The sequence below is a fragment of the Dipodomys spectabilis genome, unplaced genomic scaffold (genome assembly GCF_019054845.1).
Source record: "Dipodomys spectabilis isolate Male_0828 unplaced genomic scaffold, ASM1905484v1 ptg000365l, whole genome shotgun sequence".
NCBI classification, from domain to species: Eukaryota; Metazoa; Chordata; class Mammalia; order Rodentia; family Heteromyidae; genus Dipodomys; species Dipodomys spectabilis.
In genome coordinates, this window is record NW_024871042.1 from 12844820 (window position 1) to 12869441 (window position 24622).

Sequence of the window (24622 nt, forward strand, 5' to 3'; positions counted from 1 at the left end):
AGAATGTAAATTATTATAGCCATTATGGAAATCAGTATGGAGTACTATTCAGTCATAAAGAAAAAATAAAATTATGTTGCTTACAGAAAAACAGATGCAAATCATGTTAAATGAAGTAAACTTAATTCAGAAAGACAAATACCAGTGCCAGGGGATGCCAGATATTATCAGGAGAATAATATCTTGAGTACCTCAGTTTGAAAGTCCAAGAGATCCACCTCCAATTAACCAGGAAAAACAAAAGCTAGACTGAAGGTAGTCAGGCACAAGTGGTAAAGCAACAGCTGTAAGCAGGGGAAAAAAGCAACCAGAAAGATCCAGAGAAAGACATAATTGTAAGGGCAACTCTGAAAACAGCTAAATCTTGATACTGACTGCATGAAAACATTTCCAAAGATTGCCTTTTTTGCAATCCTACAATTCTCTACAAAACCCTACCTCTTACGCTCACCCCAGTATTACCAAAGACAGTGGCTGACAAAGGCTACACAGGGTAGAGTTGGGATTCAAAGTAAACCAAACAGTCCAAGTGTAGCCCACCCAAAGGTATCCATATCTATGAGCTCTGGTGTAAGTGCTGAGAGAAAAGGTCAAATAAGTCTTGCAAGATCTCATTAGACAACACTAATGGAGTTTTAATTTAAAAAGAGGCTGGAATCTAAGGATCAAGGTTCAAAGCAAGTTCAGGCGGGAAAGTCCATGAGACTCTTACCTCCAAATAACCACCAGAAAACCAGAAGTGGCAATATGATTTAAAGTGGTAAAGTGCTAACCTTGAGCAGAAAAGCTCAGGGATAGCACCTAGACCCTGAATTCAAGCCCCATGACAGACCAAAACAACAAAAACAAGAGAAAAGTGGTTTGAACTTAGGGCCTTGCCTCAAACTTGCTCAGCTAGTACTGTACCACTTAAGTCATACCTCTAGCTTTGTTTTTTGCTAGTTATTTGGGAGATGGAGTCTTATATACTTTTCTGCTTGGGTTGTCCTCAAACCATGATCTTCCAGATCTCAGCCTCCTTAGTATCAAGGATTAGAGGTATGAGATCCATTTTTTTTTTGAGCCATAGTGCTACTTCCCATCTTTTCTGAATAATTTATTGGAGATGAGAGACTCATGGACTTTTCTGCCTGGGCTGGCTTCAAATTGCAATCCTCAGATTTCAGCCTCATAAGTAGCTAAGATTACAGGTATGAGCTACCAGCACCATGCGACAGTTAGATTCCTAATAATGTTATACTACATTTGTACTCACACTAGTAAAACACTTCAGTTTGGAAGGCCACAGCATAATGGGTAAGATCTCTGACTTTGAAGGAAAATTGCTTGAGTTTAAATCCTGACTGTGGGGCTGGGAAGGTGGCTCAGTGGTAGAGCGCTTGCCTTGCATGCATGAGGCCCTGGGTTCGATTCCTCAGCACCACGTAAGAAAAAAGAAAAAAGCCGGAAGTGGCGCTGTGGCTCAAGTGGTAGAATGCTAGCCTTGAGCTGAAGAGCTGAGGGACAGCGCCCAGGCCCACAGTTCAGGCCCCACAATCAGACCCAAAAATAAATAAATAAATAAACAAACAAATAAATCCATCCTGACTGTGATCTATGGGCAAATTGCCTACTCAATCTAGGCCTACTAAATAGGTTCAGTAACATCCTTCTCGTCGGAATGTTAAGAGGATTGAAGGATGTAAATGTGATCAGCTCAGAACTGAGAGTTCTATAAAAGAAAGCTACTGCTCACAATTACTTGCACCTACTCTGTACCACAACAGTACAGATCAAAGCAGGACCAACACTGTCAAGAGTAGAACTTATATTTACATAATATGTACATAAAATTTTATTATATATTATCCATCAGTTATGTTATATAACTATATGTAATTATCTATTCGTGACTTATATAGTTCAAAAAATGATTTTTTAAACTATTTCATCCTCCAAATCTAAAAGGTTTTATGTAAAACACTGGTTTTTGTGATTCACCAAAGCAATGCAATTCCTGAACATAAACTGAAGTGACAGGAGAAACTCTTAATACTGATAAAGCTAGAAGTATGCGTTCTGCCTGTTCTCCAGACTTTGTGAAGAATACAAAAGGAGGAAAGAGAAAGCTAGCATTCCTACTCTGTTCTACAGATCTAAATCAATGCCAGGAACAACTAAATACAAATCATTCATAACTGTTCAAAACATCAAAGTCCAATAAGAAAGAAATCTTCTTATTATGTATGGCCAGTCTATAGAGAACACATCATGATAAACTATGCATTACAGATCCAATGATAGCATAAACAGATTCTGTAACAAACTGCTTGCTTGCAAAATGTAGCACTATTATTAGCTAAGATATCTGGGTAAGTTATTTCAACCTCTTTGTGCTTCCCGTAAGTGCTTCAGTGTCATCATCTGTAAAATGGGAAGATTGCACTTTCCTCATAGGACTGGTATAGTGTGAGGAACATTAAGACATTTTGAAAAGTGTCTCACATATAGATTACACATAATAATGAATATACTATTAGCTGTTGGGTTGCATGTAGTGGCCCTTGCGTGTGACCCCAGTACTCAGGAGAGCTGTCTCAAAAAAATAAGTACGACAAAAGAAACCCTCCGAATAAAAAGAAACATACAAAATAAAGATGGTAATGGCGCTATTATGGGCAATGTTCTGTTCCTGCTATCAACAAGCCCCATACTTGGAACTGGTAGAGTTAATGAGAAATACAGATCATCTATCTTCTCTTAGCACAGATTTCTGCTTAACTATAAGAAAAAACAGGCCAAGATAGATGGCTTCTACCTATAATCCCCAGAAGTGGAGATTAAGAAGATGATGGGGGCTGGGAAGTTGGCTCAATGGTAGAGCACTTGCCTTGCATGCCTGAGGCCCTGGGTTAGATTCCTCAGCACCACATAAGCAAAAAGAAAAAAGCTTGAAGTGGTGCTGTGGCTCAAGTGGTAGAGTGCTAGCCTTGAGCTGAAGAGCTGAGGGACAGCGCCAAGGCCCAGAGTTCAGGCCCCACGACCGGACCCAAAAAAAAAATTAAAAAAAAAAAGATGGTGGCTCAAGGCCAGTCTTGGCAAAAAAGCTAGTGAGGTGCCATCTCAATTTGAAAAAAGAAAAAGGGCTGAGAGTGTACCTTAGTGCTAGAATGCTTGCCTAGTATGCATGAAGCCCGGGGTTCGATTCCTCAGTACCACATAAACAGAAAAAGCTGGAAGTGGCGTTGTGGCTCAAGTGGTAGAATGCTAGCCTTGAGCAAAAGCGCAGGGACAGTGCCCAGGCCCTGAGATCAAGCCCCAGTACTTGCACCACCAAAAGAGAGAGAGAGAGAGAGAGAAAGGGGGGGGAGAGGGAGGGAAGGAGGGAAGAAACGAAGAAAGGAAGGGAGGAAGGAAGGAAGGAAGGAAGGGAGGGAGAGAGGGAGGGAGGGAGAGGGAGAGGGAGAGAGGGAGAGGGCGAGGGAGAGGGAGAGGGGAAAGGAGTGGAAGGGATGGAGCAAGCAAGCTAGCTGTTTGTGGTATCCCATGTTTGCCATCCCAGCTATGTAGGAAGCACAAGTAGGAAAAAGGTTTGGTCCAAGTCAGCCTTTGTTAAGACCCTCTTAAAAATAACCAAAGCAGCTGGCACACACCTGTAACCCTACTCAGGAGACTGAGATTTGGGGATCAGGGTTGGAAGCCAGTCTGAGCAGGAAAATCTGTGAGACTCAAATTAAGCACCAAAAAAAGCCAGAAGTGGAGCTGTAGCTCAACTGATAAAGCACTAGCCTTGAACAAAAAAGCTCGAGGACTGCCCAGACCCTGGGTTCCAGCCCCAGATCTGGCCAAAGAAAAAAAAAAGTTGGGTGCCAGTGGTTCACCACTATAATTATAGATACTCAGGAGGCTGAGATCTGAGGGGTTTGAAGCCAGCCCAGGCACACAAATCTGAGAGAATATTATCTCTAACCACCAAAAATCTGGAAGCAGAGGTGTAGTGCAAGTGGTAGAGTGCTAGCTTGAGCCAAAAACCTAAGGGAGAGTACAAGGTCCTAAGTTCAAACCCAGTGAGAGAGAGAGAGAGAGAGAGAGAGAGAGAGAGAGAGAGAGAGAGAGAAATTGTATGTATATATAATATACACATATATGTATATATAATATACATATACATACACATATATATGTATGTATAATAAAAAGAAAACCAATTCAAGCCAGGAGCACAAACAGTTCTAGTCCAGGCCTGCTTGGGCAAAAACAAATAAGACCCTATTAAAAAAAAAATAACAAAAATAACTAAAAGGCTGGGAGCATACCTCAAGTGATAAAGTACCTGCCTTGCAAGCTTGAGACCATGGGTTCAACCTCAAAAACCACAAAAAGAAGTTGGGGGGGGGGAATCCTTATTAACCCTTAAATATTCCATTACCAAGGGCGTATCCCCAAGAGGGAGTCCAATTCTCCTCTCTGACGTCCCTCAGAAGACTCTGGGGGTGAGCACACCTTGCACAATGCATTCACACCAACACCTCCCCCAAGTTGTTTTTTTTTTTTTTGTAAGTTAGGTTTTAAAAACCAACTTAACGAAGGCCAGGTGGCATGCCCAACGACTTCCCCAGTTTGCCAAAGATTAAAAAAAAGACTGAAGACGTTTCCAATGTACTCATTATGAGTTAAATCCCTTCATGGGGGGGCTACACTCAGAAGGAAAATACATAAATGAAACTTCCAGCTCAGTGTCCCCCATTTTTGGATTTAAAAAATAATAATAAAAAGGTGAGGGGTGGGGCTCTCTCTCCAAAACTACAACTTTCAATCCTCCCCCTCCCGTCCCCCCGCCCCCCCCCCCCAGCTGGGCAGCAATCCTCTCTCTCTGTCTGCGTGACGAACGCGAGAGCGACCCATCGGGTGGCCCTGGCATCCCACCGCACGGAAGCGGGGCTGGAAGGACCCACGGCGGCACCCAGCAAAAACAGGACTCGGTGTCACAGCCACAGACACTCCTCTGACAACCACACCCTCCCGGGGTGGGTGGCCACCCGGGCCCAGAGGCGTCACGCGGCCCGCGGCCCACTAGGGTCGGGGTCCAGCCGGGCTGGGATCCCGCGGGAGACCCGCACCCGAGACGGCGGGGAGCGCGGCGTCGCGGGGGACCGGGCCCCACACCTCCCCTCCCCGCTCCTCCGGGCCCGCCCCGCAGGCCGCCGCCCGCCAGCCGGGGAACCCCCCGCGGGGGGTGGGGAATGGGGGAGGAAGAGCCGTCAGGGGCGCCGGGGCGAGGCCGCCCAGCCAGCTCGGGCTTCAGACTCACCATGGCCGAAGAGCCGGGAGAGCACCCACAGCCCTCAGTCACACGGCGCCGGCGACGCCCGTTGTCCTGGTGACGCCAGCCCGGCGCCCCGCCCCGTCCTCAAGGTGGGCTTGGAGATGCCCATTGGCTGCTCGGGGTCACGTGAGCCACTGGCAGCGCCCTGGGGAGCGCCCACTTCTCGCCCTCACGCCGCTCTGGGGCGGGGCCTCTTTGCAAAGCTTGCTTTGCATCTGTCCACGCGCCGTCAGATCACCTTTCTACCCCGCACCTGAGAGGTGGCCCAGGCGCAGACTGTCCACCTGAAAGAGACCCTCCACGCCCTCATGATGCTCTCGTTTAAAGAACGAATTTCGCGGGTAGTTCATAATCACTGAGAACATGTCAAATTACCAATAACAAGGATTATAAAGAAGGAAACGTCACTAAATCCCAACACCTGCGGTAGCCACTGCTCACGCCCCAATCTATCTGTCCAACCTTCCAATAAACTGTATACTAAGGCAAGGCATCGGTGGCTGGATCTTGTAGTCCCAGCTTCTCAGGAGACTAAGGCAAAAAGATGTTGAACCCAGGAGTTCAAGGCAGCCCGGCCAACATAGAAAATCCCCAATATAAAAATGAAAAATATATCATCTTTCATACCAATAACAAATAGCATTGTGTGTTTGACCTCGAAATAAACTTAATCACCAGCACAACAGTTTTAAGAGATAGCCTTTTATTGAATCAAACCAGTAACTTGCTGGAGTTTTCAAGTTGTGTGTGCATGTGCAAGCACACATGTGTGCACTAGTCTTAGGGATTGAACTCGGACTGGATGCTGCCCCTGAATTTTTTACTCAAAGTTACTATTCTACCACTGAAGCCATAGCTTCACTTCCAGCTTCTGTTTTTGGTAGTTTATGGAAGAGTCTCACAGACTTTCTACACAAATTGGTTTTGAACTGCAATCCTCAGATCTCAACCTCTTGAGTAATTTGAATTGCAAGCATGAGCCATCAGCAACCCAGCTTTTATTTCATCTTTAACTACCATAGTACAAAGAGAATTTCATTATGAAAATTCCATAGATGTGTACATTGCCCTTTGAGCAAGTTCACTCTATTATATTTCTATTCCTCCTTCTACTCTATTTTTCTTTCTTTCTGTGTGTGTGTGTGTGTGTGTGTGTGTGTGTGTGTGTGTGTGCCAATAGTGAGAATCAAACTCAGGCACGAGGTGCTGTCCCTAGCTTTTTTGCCCAAGGCTGGCCTCTACCACTTGAGCCAAAGTGACATTTCTGGCTTTTGGGTAGTTAACTGGAAAGAAAAGTCTCATAGACTTTATTTCATGGCCTGGCTCTGAACCTTGAACCTCAGATCTCAGCCTCCTGAGTAGTTAAAATTACTTTTCAAACAGTGTTTGATGGCTTTCATTTGGCTGCTTCATATGTGTGTGTTTCTTCATATGTGTGTATATCTGTGTCACATACATGCATCTCATCTCTGTACATATGTGTGTATCACACACACATATATAATATACATGAATACTTTTCACCTCTCAGTACCCTCCCCGCTGGCCCCATCTCCTGTTTCACATACTGTCTGTTGGTGTTTTTGATATGGTTAAAGACACTAGATTTCCTTGACTGCAACCTGTTCATGTTTCTTCTATGAACATTGAGGAGCTAATCTGACATCTTCCCTTGAATACTAATAGGCATCACAAACTTACTATGCTCCAAATAAATCTCTTGATTCAAGTTCCTTACTCTCTAAGTTTGTTATTCTCCAGTCTTCCTCATTTCTGCAAATGTCCCTACTGTCCTCTTGGCTGTTTGGGACAAAAATCCAGGAATTATCATTAACAAATATCATCAAATTAGTTCCGGTACCTTATTCTTATAATCCTAGCTCCTCATAAGGCTGAGACCTGAGGGTTGTAGTTCAAAACCAGCCTGGGCTAAAGTCTGTGAGATTTTTTTTTTTTCCAGTTGTGGAGTCTGAACTCAGTGTTTGATACTGTCCCTTAGCTTTTTTGCTCAAGGTTGGCATTCAACCACTTGAGTCACAGTTCCATTTCCAACTTTTTGGTGCTTAGGAATAAGATTCACATAAGCTTTCCTGCCTGAGCTGGCTTTCAATTGTGAGCCTCAGATCTCAACTTCCGGAATAGCTAGGATTTCAGGTGTGAGGCACTATCCCTCAACTTCTGCCTCCATTTTGCCCCTGTCTCCTTTACTCTGGGTCATCGCTCTTCAGGAAGGAAAAGTAGATAAGTATCTTGTGACAAGAGAAAAGACTCCTCCTTTTTCACCTCTGAAAACAGGACTAAAGACACTGGCCCTTTGTCTTATAGTATAGATATACTGATTAAAATTCTTGGGTTTTGCTTTGTTTGTTTTACCATTACCATTTTTGTTTCGTTTTCTGGGGTGACTGTCCACACCTGATTTGGGGGAATACTGCCTTCCAAGTTGAGCCTCTAGACTAGGATTCCAGTAACATCACCACACAACACATTTCATTTCCTGAAAACCTCAAAAAAGCTAAATGTTGTTCAATTGACAAGTCCAACAACTGTCTCAGCCTCTCAGTACTGGAGTGCAACACCACACTCCACCATACAGTACTGACTTTTTTGTTTTGGTGCCAGGACTGGGGCTTGAATTTAAGCTCCAGGTACTTTCCCTTGACTTTTTTTTTTTTTGGGGGGGGGGAGGGGTCCCGTCATGGGGCCTGAACTCTGGGCCTGGGCGCTGACCCTCAGCTCTTCAGCTCAAGGCTAGCGTTCTACTACTTGAGCTACAGCACCACTTCCGGCTTTTTTCTTTTTGCTTATGTGGTGCTAAGGAATGGAACCCAGGGCCTCAGGCATGCAAGGCAAGCGCTCTACCACTGAGCCACCTTCCCAGCCCCATCCCTTGACTATTTTTGCTCAAGGTTGGCTCTCTACCAGTTAAGTCACAGGTCTGGCTTTTTGATGGTTAATTAAATATAAGAATCTCATGAACTTTCCTGACCCCAGCTGGTATTACACCATAATCCTCAGCCTCCTGAGTAGCTCAGTTTACAGATTTGAGCCACCGACACCCAGCATCATTACTGATTTTTTAATAGATTATCAGGCATACCAGATGCCTATAGCTCTTGCCTGCAATCCTACTCAGATGGCTTAGATGGAAGCTAACCTGGACAGGAAAATCCATGAGACTCTTATCTCCAATTAACCATCCAAAAGCTGGGGAAGTGGAACTGTGGCTCAAGTGGTAGAGCACCAGCTTGAACATAAAACCTCAAGGACAGAGTTCAAGCCCTAAGACCAGCAGAAGAAAAAAAATATCAAGTAATAAACATTGTTGAAGTCTTCACATGATTGATCTGGGGCAAAGACATTATATTTCCCAACTCAAAGAGCATGGCTTACAACTTAAGGTATGTAACTTACAGTTGTATAGTATGTAGGTTTTCAGAGCTGTCCATGCTAACCTGTCTGAAAAATAATCAGCCAGACACCAGTAGCTCATGCCTATAATCTTAGTTACTTAAGAGGCTGAGATCTGAGAGTCATGGTTCAAAGCCAGCCCAGGCAGGAAAGTCCGTGAGACTATTATCTCCTTTTAACCACCAGAAAACCAGAAGTGGCACTGTGGCTCAGTGGTAGAGCACCCACCTTGAGCTGAAGAGATGAGGGACAGCTTCCAGGCCCAGAGTTCAAGCCTCATAACTGACAAAAAAAAAAAAAAAAAAGAAGAACATCTAACTTGATCCATACTTCTGTATCTATACCTATGAAAATCAAACTTGTTTAGCTATTCCGATTTTATATTCTTAATTTTTTAGGTTAGTACTGGGGATTGAACTCAGGGTCGCCAACTCTTACTTGGTTTTTTCACTCAAGGCTGGATCTCTAACATTTGATCTACCCCTCCACTTCGGCATTTTTCCTGATTAACTGGACATAAGAATCTCTGAGATTCATCTGCTGGGTCTGCCTTCAACCTGGGATCCTCAGATCTCAGTCTCTTGGTAGCTAAGATTACAGACATGAGCCACCAGCACCCAACTATATTCTTACTTTTTTTTTTTATTCTTACTTTTTTTTGTCTGACTAATTGATTTTTTTTTCTGGTCATGGAGCTTAAACTGAGGGCCTGAACACTGTCCCTGAGCTCTTTCACTCAAAACTAGTGCTCTACCATTTTGAGCTATAATACCACTTCCAGTTTTCTGGTGGTTAATTGGAGATAAAAGTCTCATGGTGGTGGTGGGGGGGGGGGGGGGTGCTGCGAAGGTGGCTCAGTGGTAGAGTGCTTGCCTTGCATGCATGAGGCCCTGGGTTCAATTCCTCAGCACCACATAAGCAGAAAAAGCTGGAAGTGGCCCTGTGGCTCAAGTGGCAGAGTGCTAGCTTTGAGCTGAAGAGCTGGGGGACAGTGCCCAGGCCTAGAGTTCAGGCCCCACAACCGACAAAAAAAAAAGTCTCATGGACTTTTCCTATCCAGGCTGGCTTTGAACCAGGATCCTTAGATTTCAGCCTCCTGAATAGCTGGGATTACAGGTGTGAGCCACCAGCTCCTGGCTAATTAATTGAATTCTGAGAGATGTGTTTTATAAATCTTCTACTATGAATATCAACTTCTTTTATAACCTGTGTCAACTTTTGTGTTATGTTCAAGCTCCCTCCTTATCTGCTAGAGATACAGGAAAAGCCTGAAATCAAGGTTGAGACTCAAAGCTATATATAGTATGTTTTCCCTAAACATACATGTCTATGATATAGTTTATAAATTATGCATAGTTGGGGAATTATGACACTGGTAATTAAGAAGAACCATAATAACAATAGACTGGAATAAGTAATAAGAATGCGGTGATTCTGAGTAGCTCATTGTAGTGTACTTGCCCTTCTTATGATGATGTGGGATGACTCCATCTCTACAAGAGGAAAGGAAGTGAATAAAATGACACCAGCTTTGTAACATAGCATTAGACTTCAACATAAGTGTCACGTGATTAGAAGCATGGTCATAGTTGATCTGCTAACCAAGGTAGCTAAGTGTTTAGCAGGTGGATGCCATGTAGTGTGGATACCTTGGACAAAAGGATTATTTCTGTCCTGCTGCAAGCAGGGCAGAGCAGAATGGCACAGATTTCATCAACTACTCAGAAGACCCTGCCACTTAAAACTTACGAATTGTTTAGTTCTGGAAATTCCTATTTAAGACTTTTGGACTGTGACTAACCACAAGCAATTCAACTTGAAGGGAGCAAAACCAAAGATACAGAGCAGGACTCCTGTGTATTGCCAAGAGGTTAATTTGGAAAGAAATGCATACATGTACGGTCAATTGATTCCAACATAGGGTCAAAATCATTCAATAGGGAAAAAATATTTTCAACAAAGGATGCTGACAGAACTGGATATCTACATGCTATATATATATATATATATATATATATATATATATATATATATACTGGCCTGGGTGCCAGTGGCTCACACTGTAATCCTAGCTACTTAGAAGGCTGAGAGCTAAGGGTCATAATTCAAAGCCAGCCCAGGCAGGAAAACTCATGAGACTTTTATCTCCTAATAACCAGCAGAAAACCAGAGGTAGATCGGTGGCTCAAGTGGTAGAGCACTAGCCACTCACACACACACAAGCTGAGATAGTATTCAGCCATAAAAAAGAATGAAGTAGCCAGGCACTAGTGGCTCACATCTGTAATCCTAGCTAATCAGGAAGCTGAGAACTGAGGAGTGCAGTTTGAAACCAGCCTGCACAGAAAAGACCATGAAACTTTTATCTGCAATTAACCACTCAAAAACCAGAGAGCTGTGGTTCAAAGTGATACAGCACTAGCTGTGAGTAAAAAGAGAGCTCAGGGACAATACCCAGGCCCTGAGTTCAAGCCGCACAACTGACAAAAAAAAAGGAACGAAGTAGTGATTCATATGTTAGCATGTGAATCTTGATAATGTTGCACTAAGTGAAAGAAGCCAATTATAAAAAATAATTATTGGCCAGGCGCCGGTGGCTCACACCTGTCATCCTAGGTATTCAGGAGGCTGAGATCTGAGGATCACAGTTCAAAGCCAGCCCAGGCAGGAAAGTCCGTGAAACTCTTATCTCCAATAAACCACCAGAAAACCGGAAGTGGCGCTGTGGCTCAAGCTGTAGAGCATTAGCCTTGAGCTGAAGAGAGCAGGGACAGTGCCCAAGCCCAGAGTTCAAACCCCATTACCAAAAAAAAAAAAATTATTGCACTATTCCCTTCATATGAAAGCTCAAAAATCTATAGATGCAAGCCGGGCGCTGGTTGCTCACGCCTAGCTACTCAGGAGGCTGAGATCTGAGGATTGCAGTTCAGAGTCAGCCCGGGCAGGAAAGTCTGTGAGACTCTAATTTCCAATAAACCAACAGAAAAACTGGAAGTGGTGTTGTGGCTCAAGTGGTAGAGTGATAGCCTTGAGCTGAAGAGCTGAGAGACAGCGCCCAGGCCCAGAGTTCAAACCTCACAACCAAAAAAAAAAAAAAAAAAAAAATCTAGGGCTGGGAAGGTGGCTCAGTGGTAGAGTGCTTGCCTTGCATGCTCAAGGCCCTGGGTTCGATTCCTCAGCACCACATAAGCAAAAAGAAAAAAGTCGGAAGTGGCGCTGTGGCTCAAGTGGTAAGCTGAAGAGCTGAGGGACAGCGCCCAGACCCAGAGTTCAGGCCCCACGACCGGACCCAAAAAAGAAAAAACAATCTATAGATGCAGTTGTTAAAAGTAGTTTAGGGCTGGAGGAAAAGTGTGATGGTAGAATGGCAAACGGCATAGAGTTTATTTATAGGGTGATGAAAATATTCTAAAAGTAAGAGCTGAGATATAGCTCAGTAGCAGAGTACTTGCCTAGTTTGCATGAGGCCTTGAGTTCAGTCCTCAACACCACCAAAAAAAGAAAACTAATCTAAAACTGATTGGCAATGACTGAACATATCTCTGAATACAAGCTAACGAACGCTGAATTATACATGTTAGATGGATGAAATGCATGATATATTAATTGTACTTAGTAAAATTGATTTAAAGAAAAGCTACATTGGTTCCAATGTGGTGGTTCACAGCTGTAATTCAGCTACTCGGGAGGCAGAAATTGAGAAAATGATTTTTCAAGACCAGTTAATGCAACATGTTAGTGAGATTCCCCATCGCAACAAACAAGCTGAGCAAGGTGGTGCCAGCTATGTGAGAGGCATAGGTGGAAGTATTGTAGTAAGGTAGAGTTGGAGCAAGATCAGCCCTGGACATAAAGCAAGACTATATCTGAAAATGAATTGAAAAGCAAATGGAGCTGGGAGTATGGCTTAAGAGTTAGAGTAGGGGGGAGGCTGGGAAGGGATGTGAAGGGTAAACAAAGGAGGAGGCTGCAATGCTTGGTAAGAAATGTACACATTATCCTGCCCATGTAACTGTAACTCCTCTGTACAGTATGTTCACAAATAAAATTAAATTAAAATAAAAAAAAACTGCAAAAAAAAAAAAAAAAAGAGAGTACTTTCCTAATAAACACAAGACCCTGAGTTCAAATCCTACTACTGAGAAATAAAAAATTAAATTTCAAAAGTAGAAGGAGTGATAGAGGGGGGAGCTATGTTGTTAGTAGTTACACACTTTTTGAATCACTATTTTTTTTTTTTTTGCTCACTTAAAGCATTACCAAAGGTAGGACAGAAAGTTCACATATATGTTTTGTCTTGTTTGACAGACGGTCTTGCTATCTAGACTAGGCTGGTCTCAAACTCACAATTCTTCTGCCTCTGCCTCCTTCACATGAGCCATGCTTCCAGCCCTTCTTTTGCTAGTTTCTTAGGAGATGGAATCTCACAAACTTTTCTACGTAGGCTGGCTTTTAACTGCAGTCCTCCAGATTGCAGTCTCCTAAGTAGCTAAGATTACAGGCATGAGCTACTGGTTCCTGGTATATTTTTTTTTTCACACTGATATTATAGAGGTGATGTGCAGAAGGGTTACATAAGTCAGGTAATGAACACATTTCTTTTTGCACAATATCATCCCTTCCCTTGCTCTCTCCCATTTTTTCCCACTATATTTTTTAAGCATTTTTTTAGCATATATTATTTGCATAGGGGGAGTACATTGTGCCTTTTCCATTAGCAAATATTCTTTATGCCCCCGAAAGCTAACATCTTACATAATCACAATATAGTTATCAAAACCATGAGTACTGGCACAACAATTCTAACCTGTAGCTTTACCCAGATTTCACTAGTCTTCCACTCTATATCCTTTATGTCTTCCAATGGTAATATAGGATCTCACATTATATTGAATTACCATGGTTCATTAGTCTCTTCCAACCTGTGACTCTTTCCCAGTCTTCTCTAGTTTCTCATGACCTGAACACCTTAAAAGAGTGCCTGTGTCCAACAGCTTCTCATGATTAGAGTTACAGATCTGAGGGAAGAATACTACTGAGGTGTTGTTGGTCTCTAATGCAGGATAGAATATCAGAGAGCACATGATATAGTATGATGGTCATTTGTCTAAGGCGGTGGTGGCTTGCTTCTCCACTAGCACGTCTTTTTGCTTTTGTTTTGTTGTTTAGTTCATTTTTGGTTTTGGATTTTTTTTTTTTTTTTGTCATCTGAGGGGCTTGAACTCAGGCCTGGGTACTGTCCTTGAGCTCTTTTGCTCAAGGCATACACTCTACCACTTTGAGCCACAGCACCACTTCTGTTTTCTGGTGGTTAACTGGAGATAAGAGTCTCCCAGACTTTCCTACCCAGGCTGGGTGTGAACTGTGATCCTCAGATCTCAGCCTCCTCAGTAGCTATGATTACAGGGATGAGCCACTAGCACCTGGCTCCTTTTGGATTATTATATGTATGCCAGTACTGGGGCTTTATCTCAGGGTCTAGATTCTGTTCCTTAGCCTTTTATTCCAGGCTAGCCTCTACACTCAAGTCATACCTCTGCTTTCTGCACTTCCTTATGTTCCTAATATATATTGTATGAAGAGAGACTTTGAAGATATGCAGAAGAGTATTGAATTATCAATGAGAATAGATTTATCTATTTCTTCTTTCCATCATATATCCAGAAGCTCCAATGTTAAATAGACACTTAGGATTGTCATGTATGTTAGATTGTTTGTCCATTATTATGTAATGTTTCCCATTGTCTCTTATACTATTGATTACTGTAAAGTGTAATATGTTTTGTTTGTTCGTCTACTGCTTGCATGGTATTTCTTCATCTTGTTTCTTTCGTGGGGTAAGGGGTGTCAAGCTGGGCTTGAACTCAGGGCCTGGATGGTATACCTGAGCTTTTTTTTTTTTTTTCTCAAGGCTATTGTTTTACTACTTGAGCCAATCTCCAATTCTAGTTGGTTTTTGTTGTTGTTGTTGGGGTTTTTTGTGTGTGTGTTTTGGTAGTTAATTGGAGATCAGAGTCTCACAGACTTTCCTGCATGGACTGGCTTTGAACAGTGATCCTCAGATCCTCAGTCTCCTGAGTAGCTAGGTTTACGGGCATAGGCTACCAGCACCCAGCTTATCTTTTTACTTTTTCTTTTTTGGTCTTGGGGTTTTGTTTTGTTGGGGTTTTTTTGTCTTTGTTGTTGTTGTTGGTGGTGGTGGTGGTGGTGGTTTGGTGCTGGTCCTAGGGCTTAAACCCAGGACTTCAGCACTGTTCTTGAGCTTTTGTGCTCAAGGCTAGTACTCTACCCCTTTGAGCAACAGCTCCATTTCTGGCTTTTTAGTAGTTAATTGGAGATAAGAGTCTCATGGACATTCCTGCCTGGGTTAGCTTTGAACCAAGATCTTCAGGTCTCAGTTTCCTGAGCAGCTAAGATGACAGGCATGAGCCACCAATGCCCAGATAGCTTTTTACTTTTAACCTACATAAGTTTTTGTTTCTTTGTTGTTGTTGTTGTACTGTGTTTTGTTTATGGTTCTTGGTCTGGAACTCAGGACCTTGTACATACTAAGCAAGGTCTCTCTATGAAACCAAGGCTGCCTTTGAATTTATAACGTAGCCAAAGCAGAACTCAAATTTGTGTTCCTCTTGCCTCAACCTCCCAAGTGCCAGGATTACAGGTATGTAGCAGCATGCTCTCTTGTGTCCTTCCATATAGAGATGTTTTTACCACACTGGATTCAGAGTCACTTTTCCCTTGCAGCATTTCAGATGATCCTACTGCCCTCTATTACCCCAGTGCTTTGATCAACATGCCACCTATTTAGTCTATACAGCACCCTGTGTGCAGGGACAGGTCCCAGGGAAAACAGTCATTCGTTCCATCCTTTCCTCCCTCCCACCTGTAGGTGCATATCATATTCATTTGTAGAACACAGAGAAGTTGAAGTAAGAGTGTATTGTTCTCATGTGACTAGAGATAAAGTTCCTTAAAAACCATGCCCAGGCTGGGAATGTGACTTAGTGGTAGAGTGCTTGCCTAGCATGCATGAAGCCCTGGGTTCAATTCCTCAGTACAACAAAAAACTGGAAGTGGCACTGTGGCTCAAATGTCAGCCTTGAGCACAGGAGGCTCAGGGAAAGGTGCTCAAGCCCCAGGATTGGGGAGGGAAATGTCCAAATAAAGCTGGGCACCGGTGGCTCATGCCTGTAATTCTAGCTACTCAGGAGGCTGAGATCTGAGGATCACAGTTCAGAGCCAGCCCGGGCAGGAAAGTCCGTGAGACTCATCTCCAATAAACCACTAGAAAACGGGAAGAGGTGCTGTGGCTCAAGAGGTAGAGTGCTCACCTTGAGCTGAAGAACACAGGGACAACACCCAAGCCCAGAGTTCAAACCCCAAGACTGACCAAGAAAAAAAAACGAGTCCAAATAGCTACAAAGCAATCCTTTTATTTAATCACACAGACTATTTGGCAGCCCCCACCACTTAAGTCAGTAGACAGGAAAATATGCTGTCTTAAATATAATGCAATGGCTAGGTGCCCTTGGCACACACCTGTAATCCTAGCTACTCAGGAGGCTAAGACCTGAGGATCATGGTTTAAAGCCAGCCTAGGCAGGAAAGAGCTCAGGGACAGTGCCCAGGCCTGAGTTCATGCTTCATGACTACATATACATATATGCACATATATGTATATGTATACATATATGATAGATATATAGATATAGCCAGACATACGAGGAATAGTGCACTTCTTGTCATTTTCCTGTATATTCCTACCCTTAACAATGTTAATGCAACCCTTCAGGGCTAGCATTAAGGGCTAAACAGGGACAGAGATAACAGCTGGCAGGCCTTGAAATCCAATATTGATAATAGAAGTCTTCCCAGAGCACACCTTTGTGCAGAGTTTGACTAGGCATTCATTTGATGCCTGTGAGGTCCCCCGTAGCAACTATATGCCTGCCCTCTCTAGATTCCAAGATTCAGTCCTAGATTTTGGCTGTCAACTTCTTGGAACTTGAATGTTCCTTGTGGTGGCTTCTCAGTTTCTTATCTCCCCATAACTGGTTTATTGCATGCTTAAATGAATGGGAACTAAGCATAGGATTTCTCAATAGCAAGCAGTCTTTTCAGTACCTCATTATCCACTGCAGTGGAAACAGACTCTCTCTCCTTTTCCTGTTACCTACCTGGGTCTAATTAACTGCATTGTCATATTTCTATAGCTATGTAGCTAGATTTCTATAAGTCTTTGCCTGCCTGCCTGCCTTCCATCCTTCCTTCCTTCCTTTTCTTCTTTTTTTTTTTGTGTGTGTGCTGGTATTAGATCTTGAACTCAGGGCCTGGGCACTATTCCTGAGCCTTTTCCACTTAAGGCTAACACTCTACCACTCGAGCCACACCTCCACTTCTTGCTTTTTGGTGGTTAATTGGAGACTTTCCTGACCAGGCTGACTTTGAATGGGGAATTGTCAGAGCTCAGCTAGAGCTCCTGAGTAGCTGGGATTATAAGCATGAACCACTGGCACCCAGCTATCCTGTTCTTTTTGGATGTCTTAACCTGATAATTATTGATTTGTTAACTCAGCAGTGAATGGTTTTAGCCTCTAGTATATAATACTAAAATGAGACAATATTTTACACAGTTTCTTATATAGAGACAGAAAACTGAGCATCCAAGTAAACATACAAATGTTTAAGGTACATGAGTTGATATGTTCAAAAGAATATGTGGATTATAATCAAAATTGAATATTACTTAATGAAATAATTGTTCCTGTCCAGCAAGACTTTATTTTTTTCTACTTTAAGGTAATTGTTGTACTGCCATTTTAATTAATCACTTATCTAGAGTTACTGTAATTTGAACTCAGGGCCTTTTTGTTTGATGGGCAGATAGATACTCTACCACTTAAGCACATCCCTTCCCCAGCACTGCTAGTTTAAGTTACAGAGTTTTGCTTCAGCAATTGGCACTTAAGAATTACAGTGCTCAAATTCGCTTGATGTTAAGGCTTCTCCTGTCTATTGATGTGTGTGTGTGTGTGTGTGTGTGTGTGTGTGTGTGTGTGTGTGTGACCAGTATAAGAACTTGAATTCAGGGTCTAGGCGTTGTCCCTTAGCTTTTACTCTCAAAGGTAGCTCTCTACCACTTGAAGGTCTACTTCTGGCTTTTGGATGGTTAATTGAATATAAGAGGTTCATGGGCTTCTTCTGCCCAGGCTGGCTTCAAACCTCGATTTTCAGTCTCAGCCTCCTGAAAGCCTAGGATTACCGGCATGAGCACTGGCACCCAGCTAAGTTTGGATTCTTATGTTTGTTTGGATTCCTTATTCTTGGCTCTGAGCATTGGACATAAAGTTCTGTCTTCTTCTTGTAGAAGTGTCTCTGTCTCTCCAGAAACTTTGTAAGGCAAACCAAGATAATCAATCCTTGCCAACTCTCTAGGATGACCCAGGTTGGTCCCATACTTTGACAGACTTTGAGAATATAAAATAAGATACTCTAGAGCTGGGGAGGTGGCTCAGTGTAGAGTGCTTGCCTTGCATATGTGAGGCCCTGGGTTTGATTCCTCAGCACCACATAAGCAGAAAAAGCCGAAGTGGCACTGTGGCTCAAGTGGTAGAGCACTGGCCTTGAGATGAAGAGCTGGGGGACAGTGCCCAGGCCCAGAATTCAAGCCCAGGACTGGCAAGATAAACAAACAAACAAAAAAATAAATAAATAAGAGACTCCAGTACAGCCAATAGAAAGCACCTAACACCAAGAAACAGCAATGTACAAGAAGAGTAGTCTTTGTTCCCAAACAGAATAATGAAAATCTCCATAGAAGTCACTGTTTGCTTGCCTTTATTGAACAAGATTTGGATGGCCAAGGAATAACCAAACAGTAAGATAATGCTAAAATGAGAGGAGAATCTAATTTTATCAAGGCCAGACTTGGTCATGATATCACTGTTCTTTTTGTAGGTTCTGAATTTAATCCCCAGTGCTGAAAAAGAAAAGAAGACAGAAAAAAAAATTAAACAGAAAAGAAAGAAAAAATAAAAAGAGGGACTGGGATGGTGGCTCAGTGGCAGAGTGCTCGTTTTGCATGCATAAGGCCCTGGGTTTGATTCCTCAGTACTACATAAGCAGAAAAAGCCAGAAGTAGCACTGTGGCTCAAGTGGTGGAGCGCTAGCCTTGAGCTGAGGAGCTGAGGGACAGTGCCCAGGCCCAGAGTTCAAATATATATATATATATATATCTGTGTCTTTGTTAACTTTTAGTGAAAAGCCAAAATTGACATATGGTCTCAGATGAGAGATTTTTTTATTTTACATTCTATAATTTCTTTATTTTAAAAATAAATGTCCAGGGGGCTGGGAAGGTGGCTCAGTGGTAGAGCACTTGCCTTGCATGCCTGAGGCCCTGGGTTCGATTCCCCAGCACCACATAAGCAAAAAGGAAAAAAAAATCCAGAAGTGGTGCTGTGGCTCAAGTGGTAGAGCGCTAGCCTTGAACTGAAGAGCTGAGGGACAGCACCCAGGCCCAGAGTTCAGGCCCCACGACCAGACCCAAAAAATAAATAAATAAATAAATGTCCAAGCCAGGTGTCAGTGGCTCACACTTGTAATCTTAGCTACCAGCCAAGGTAGAAAAGTCCCCGTGAAACTCTTATCTCCAATTAATCCCTCAAAAACTGGAAATAGAGCTGTGACTCAAAGTGGTAGATTGCTAGCCTTGAGCCAAAGAGCTCAGGGACAGAGCCCAGGCCCTAATTCAAGTCCCACAACCGGGCAGGGGGTAGAGGGGGAGATCCACTGGGCACTGGTGGCTCACTCCTATAATCCTATCTACTCAGGAGGCTGGGATCTGAGAATCAAAGCCAGGCCAAGCAGGAAAGTTTGTGAGACTGTTATCTCCAATTGACCACCCAAAATCTGAAAGTGGAGTTGGAATTCAAAGTGCTAGAGCTCTAGCCTTGAGCAAAAGAGCTCAGGGAAGCCTCCAGACTCATGATTGACAAAAAAAAAAAAAAAAAAATTCCAAAGTGTATAATCAATAATCCTGATTTTATGAACATTTTATAGTTATCAGAAAGTTCCAGGTTCAGTATATATAACTGAAATTCCTTAGTACATATATCTAATTAGTGTATATATTTGAAGTGCAGTAACCTGACTGCATTAAAATAGGGATACAAAGAAAAAGAAACGTGATTGTAACTAAAGTATTATGCATTAGCCCCAAATGTACAGAAAAAAGCAAATGAACACATTACATGCAAAAAATTAGTGATATCACTTAATATCCTAGAGCTCAATGCAGCACAGTAAATCGTAATATAAGTGGTTTTTATGGGTAAAAGTGATTTCATCTGTCAAGCACTTTTAAAAGTTCTACATACATAATACACAATTGTAGTCAACCACAAATTAAACACCATAGGAAGTGGTGCTGTGGCTCAAGTGGTAGAGCGCTAGCCTTGAGCTGAAGAGCTGAGGGACAGCGCCCAGGCCCAGAGTTCAGGGCCCACGACCGACAAAAAAAAGAAGAACTTAGATGGAAACACAGAATACACTTAATTTTAGTTTTGAAATTCCCACCAGGTGCCAGCGGTGCATACCTGTAATCATAGCTACTCAGGAGCCCAAGATCTGTATATCACAGTTCAAAGCCAGCTTGGGTAGGAAAGTCCATGACTCTTATCTCTAATTAACCTCTAGAAAACCAGAAGTGGCTCTGTGGCTTAAAGTACTAGCCTTGAGGGGAAAGGCTCAAGGGCAGTACCTAGACCCTGAGTTCAAACCCATGCTTGACCAAAAAAAAAAAAAAAGAAAAGAAAGAAAGAAAAAGAAACAAATTCCCTAGTCTTTCTAGCCTTTCTATACAAGAGCCTTTGCTGAAACTTCCCACAAAGGTAGCAGTGAATTTTTGGAATATTTTACATTTCCCACTCCCCTCAGCAAAAAAAAAAAAAAAAGATAAATCACTGTGCAAATTATTTCCTGCTATCATCTTTAGCTGGGGTTAGACCTAGAAATTGTTGACTAGCAAACAATTATAACCAAATGTTACTAGTGCTTCTCAGGCCCTTAAGCAACGCAGCAAGGAATAGTTCAAATTAATCTCTATTGAAGTACCACAGCATGACAGCATATTTAAGTACCACAGATATGACAGCATTAACTTTCTAAACATTTACAGACCTCAGGAAGTAACTTCCTTAAACTTTATAGACAAATGGAGGGGTGGGGGAATCTATGAAATTAGCTTGGACTATTACACAGCAATACATACTTGTTATAGTCTCCACAAAACCAGAAAACTCTTGGCCTTAATGGCAAGTAGCAATTTCTGTTTGCGAATCTGTTTAGAGGAATAGGGTGGAACATAAAGGGGAGAAATACAAGCATTTGCAGTAGGAAGATGTTGGTCATCTGATGGTTTTATTGTGATTGAGGGCATAGGCTGAAATCTTTCTTTATTTGGCTGCTGATGAAGGGCTTGATGTCTGAAAGTAAACCCTCTAATGCATCGTCTGGGTTTGCTGCCAGCCTGCCCTGCGCTTCTCCTCGCTGGTCCATGGAACCAAGAATTCGATGACTTGCTCCTTCATTTGGGCCATGCCTCCCTCCAGTCTTGGGAGAGGGTCAGTGTCACATGACATCTAGCAGGCCACCCATAGTGCTACCTCCTACATACGCTCCTCTCCGATGAGTGATTTTAACGTATCTCATCTTTAGATTGACTTTTTCCAAGTCCTATCTACATGATAATCACCCTTCTAGAAATGAATGGTACCAGGCATGTAACCTGACATCAGTGGCTACAATAAGACTATCATCATGGACTATCTGGGACCTGTATGGGATAAACAGTCCCCAGAAGGGCAGTCATCTTGTTTAATAGCTGAGTGCAGTGTGGATTCAGTGGGGGTGGCCACTGGACAAGATTTTAGGCATGAACTACCCACACCCAGCCTGCCTGCCTTCCTGCTTTCTTTCTCTCTTCCTTCTTTCTTTTTTCTTTCTTCTCTTTCCTTTCCTTCCTTCCTTCTTTCCTTTCTTTTTCTTTCTTTCCTTCCCTTTCCTTTCCTCTTCCTCCTTTTCTTCCTCTCTTCTCTCTCTTCCTCCTCTTCCTTCCCCTTCTCCTTTTTCCTCCTCTTCCTCCTCCTTCTCTTTATCCTCTTCCTTCCTCCTCCCCCTCCTCCTCCTTCTTGCAGCACTAGGGGTTGAACCCAAGGCCTGTGTACTGCTGAGCCTTGCCTCCAACTCTGACATCCTGTCTAAAAACAACCAACAAAAGCTGAGTGCCTAGCAAGCTCTGAGTTCAAGCTCTCTGATCCTGAATTAAAAAAAAAAAAAAAAAACCTTGTGTGTTAGGGGCATTATCATCTGTCTTACAGGAAAGCAACCAAGGCTGGAAGATGTAACAGGACATGCTCATGTTTCTAAGGATTAAAACTGCAAAAGCCCAAATTAAACATAGTTCATCTGATTGCTTTCCAGAATTGTCCCTCTCAGTGCCATTTACATTTCAACAGGAAACAAAGAAAGCAGCCAGCTGCCATCTGGAGACTGCAGGAGGTATTTGGGAGATTGGGGACTTCCCAGAGTCCCTGAAATACCAGCACAGAAGCAGCTGAGAAAAACACACCTGGAAGTCAGTCCCCTCCTGGGGAGCAGTAGTACCCCAGCCCCGCTCCTCCTCGACAGTACAGAAGTGCTTTTTCACCAAGTCCAGACTGGACCTGTTTTTCTATGGGCCCAGGCCTTCTGCATTGTCTTCTAAGAGTTCATTTCTATTTTTTTAAAAGCAGATTAGGTGCAAACACTGAATAAACAAACAGGCAAAAATTCCTACCCTTGGCAGCTTGCTGCTAACGGCTTCTCCCTGGATTTTTTTTTTCAGTTAATTAAAAAAAAAAAAAGACAAGGAAGGGTAAGTTGAGGGTTGGGAGGATGGGGGAGGGCTTGGCAGTGACTTGGTTCCAGCTGCAAATCAACTTCAGACCCCAGAGGAACTTAAAAAAGAACTCCCAGCACCCACAATGGCTCTTCAGTGCCGCCTGTGTTTACCCAGGACCCAGCCCACAGCCTCCACAGCCCCACAGGCAGGCTGCATGTAAATGCCACATTGTGCAGCGATTTTTTTTTTCCAGTTACTTCAGTGGCCTCAGGCTGGTAGCAGATGATTTGTGAGACTGCTTCAAATCCAACAGACTTTGAAATTCTAACATTGGTTGGCTGGTATAGCTTGCCTTTGAGGCTCATGTATCTATCCTTCCTTTTGGCGCTGCTTAATTTGATGCCTACTACATGTTGGACACTGCAGTAACTATCAATGGTGCCCACCAGAGAGAGAAAAACATAAAAGAACATGGTTGTCCTCCAAAGAAGATTCTAAGAGCCAGCAGATTCCCTCAACAGGATCTTTAATCTACCAGAGTGGTGTGGTGATTTCATCTAAAAGACCTAGTGATACAGTATAGATTGGCTTAAGAATATTTAAGGATTTAATGAAAGGTCTCTATTTTGACATAAAGGCTTTTTCTTTTGAGATAGGGTTGTCATTCTATGTAGCCCGGCAGAGAAGAGAAGAGAAAGGCAAGGAGAGAGGAATGAAGGAAGCTAGCCAAAGAAAATGGCAACCTGATCCAAAAGGCCTAAGAAGATAGGGATGCATAGCCAGGGGGTGCTGGCGCATGAGAGTTATCTCAGCACTCTATAGACAGAGCCAGACGGATTGCAAGTTCAAGGCTAAAATAGGATACATAGAACTGTTCTCTCCTAAGCATACGGCTGTCCTTAGAAGTCCCAGCCCAGCACCTTAACTCAAATAACTGGTGCACCTGGGGGCAGCAGGAAGTGCCCCAGGTGCTAAGGTCACTTCCTCGTCCTCTGAGGGCACTTTCTCATCCACCCTGATTATTTCCACATTTGCTTTGGCACCTCCTCCCACCCTCTCCTATATAATCTCTCTCACCATGAGTTCTCTGCACGCATGCATCTGGTGCAGGCTGGAGGTTTGGCTCTCCTAATAAACTCTCTTCTGCCTGAACCACATGGAAGTCTCTGTTCTGGTGCTGAGACCCGGGAGAGGATAGTTTCAGGAGTCGCTGGATCCCCTCAGTGTCTCTTTCTGAGGGTCAATCTGCCTCCTAGCCACCCCTCCTCGAACCCAAACTGCTGAAGGAAGGAACCCCATGTTGGACCTCTCGCCTTTACCATTGCTGGCCACTCATTCAATTCATCTACCTTTGGTAGACATCTATGGGTCCCTCTGTTCCCCCCACACACACACCAGAGGGATCCCCTGTGCTTTTTGGCCACCCGCTTTACATCCTCACAGACTAGTGTCTTCACCCGACTTCCCCCAAAGGACACCATAAAGCCAAAACACCTTGTTCCAGAGATCTGGACAATTCCGCCAAGACAATGGTAAATAGTCAGAGGATATGTTCAGACTTTCTTTGTTCTCCTTGCTTGTCTTTCTCTCTGTCTGTTTCTCTAAGCAAACTCCCTCTGTCAACCTTCACCCCTACCAGGCCTATGTGGTTGACACAGAATGGGGATGGGCATAAGCCTCCCAGCCATCTCCTCTAGAAAGGTATCTTTCCTGGCCTTATAGCAGTTCAATGTCTCTCTCTCTTTTTCTCCCCTTCCTTCCCTTTGAGAGCACCCACACGGTGTTAAAGGACACCCCTTCCTTTCTGCTTGTCTGCTTGTGTGCTTGCTTACTTGCTCAATAAAGCTCCACCAAATTTTCTTGTCATCATGTCTTGTCCAAAAAGTTGCCATCTAGGCCATGTGGGTGGGTTTTCATGCAACCCTCACTCTACTACCAAGCTTTCCCAAATTGTTTTAAAGGTTTTGTGTTCTAGTTAATCGATGTTTGTTTAAGTGTGGAGATTCTGTCAAACTTTGTCTGTT

General features: G+C 43.2%; 1 protein-coding gene across 2 annotated transcripts in view; it reads right to left on the reverse strand.

Annotated features, from left to right (window-relative positions):
* Fbxl2 (F-box and leucine rich repeat protein 2) overlaps positions 1-5341 on the reverse strand; it is a 78931-nt gene extending 73590 nt beyond the window's left edge. For both annotated transcript variants that reach the window (XR_006145237.1, XM_042666432.1), the window contains exon 1: positions 5291-5341. Coding sequence is in view for 1 of the 2 variants with exons in the window: in XM_042666432.1 (XP_042522366.1) it covers positions 5291-5293 (3 nt within the window). In the remaining variant the exon portion in view is untranslated. The remainder of the gene's footprint in view (positions 1-5290) is intronic.
* Positions 5342-24622: the final 19281 nt, after the last annotated feature.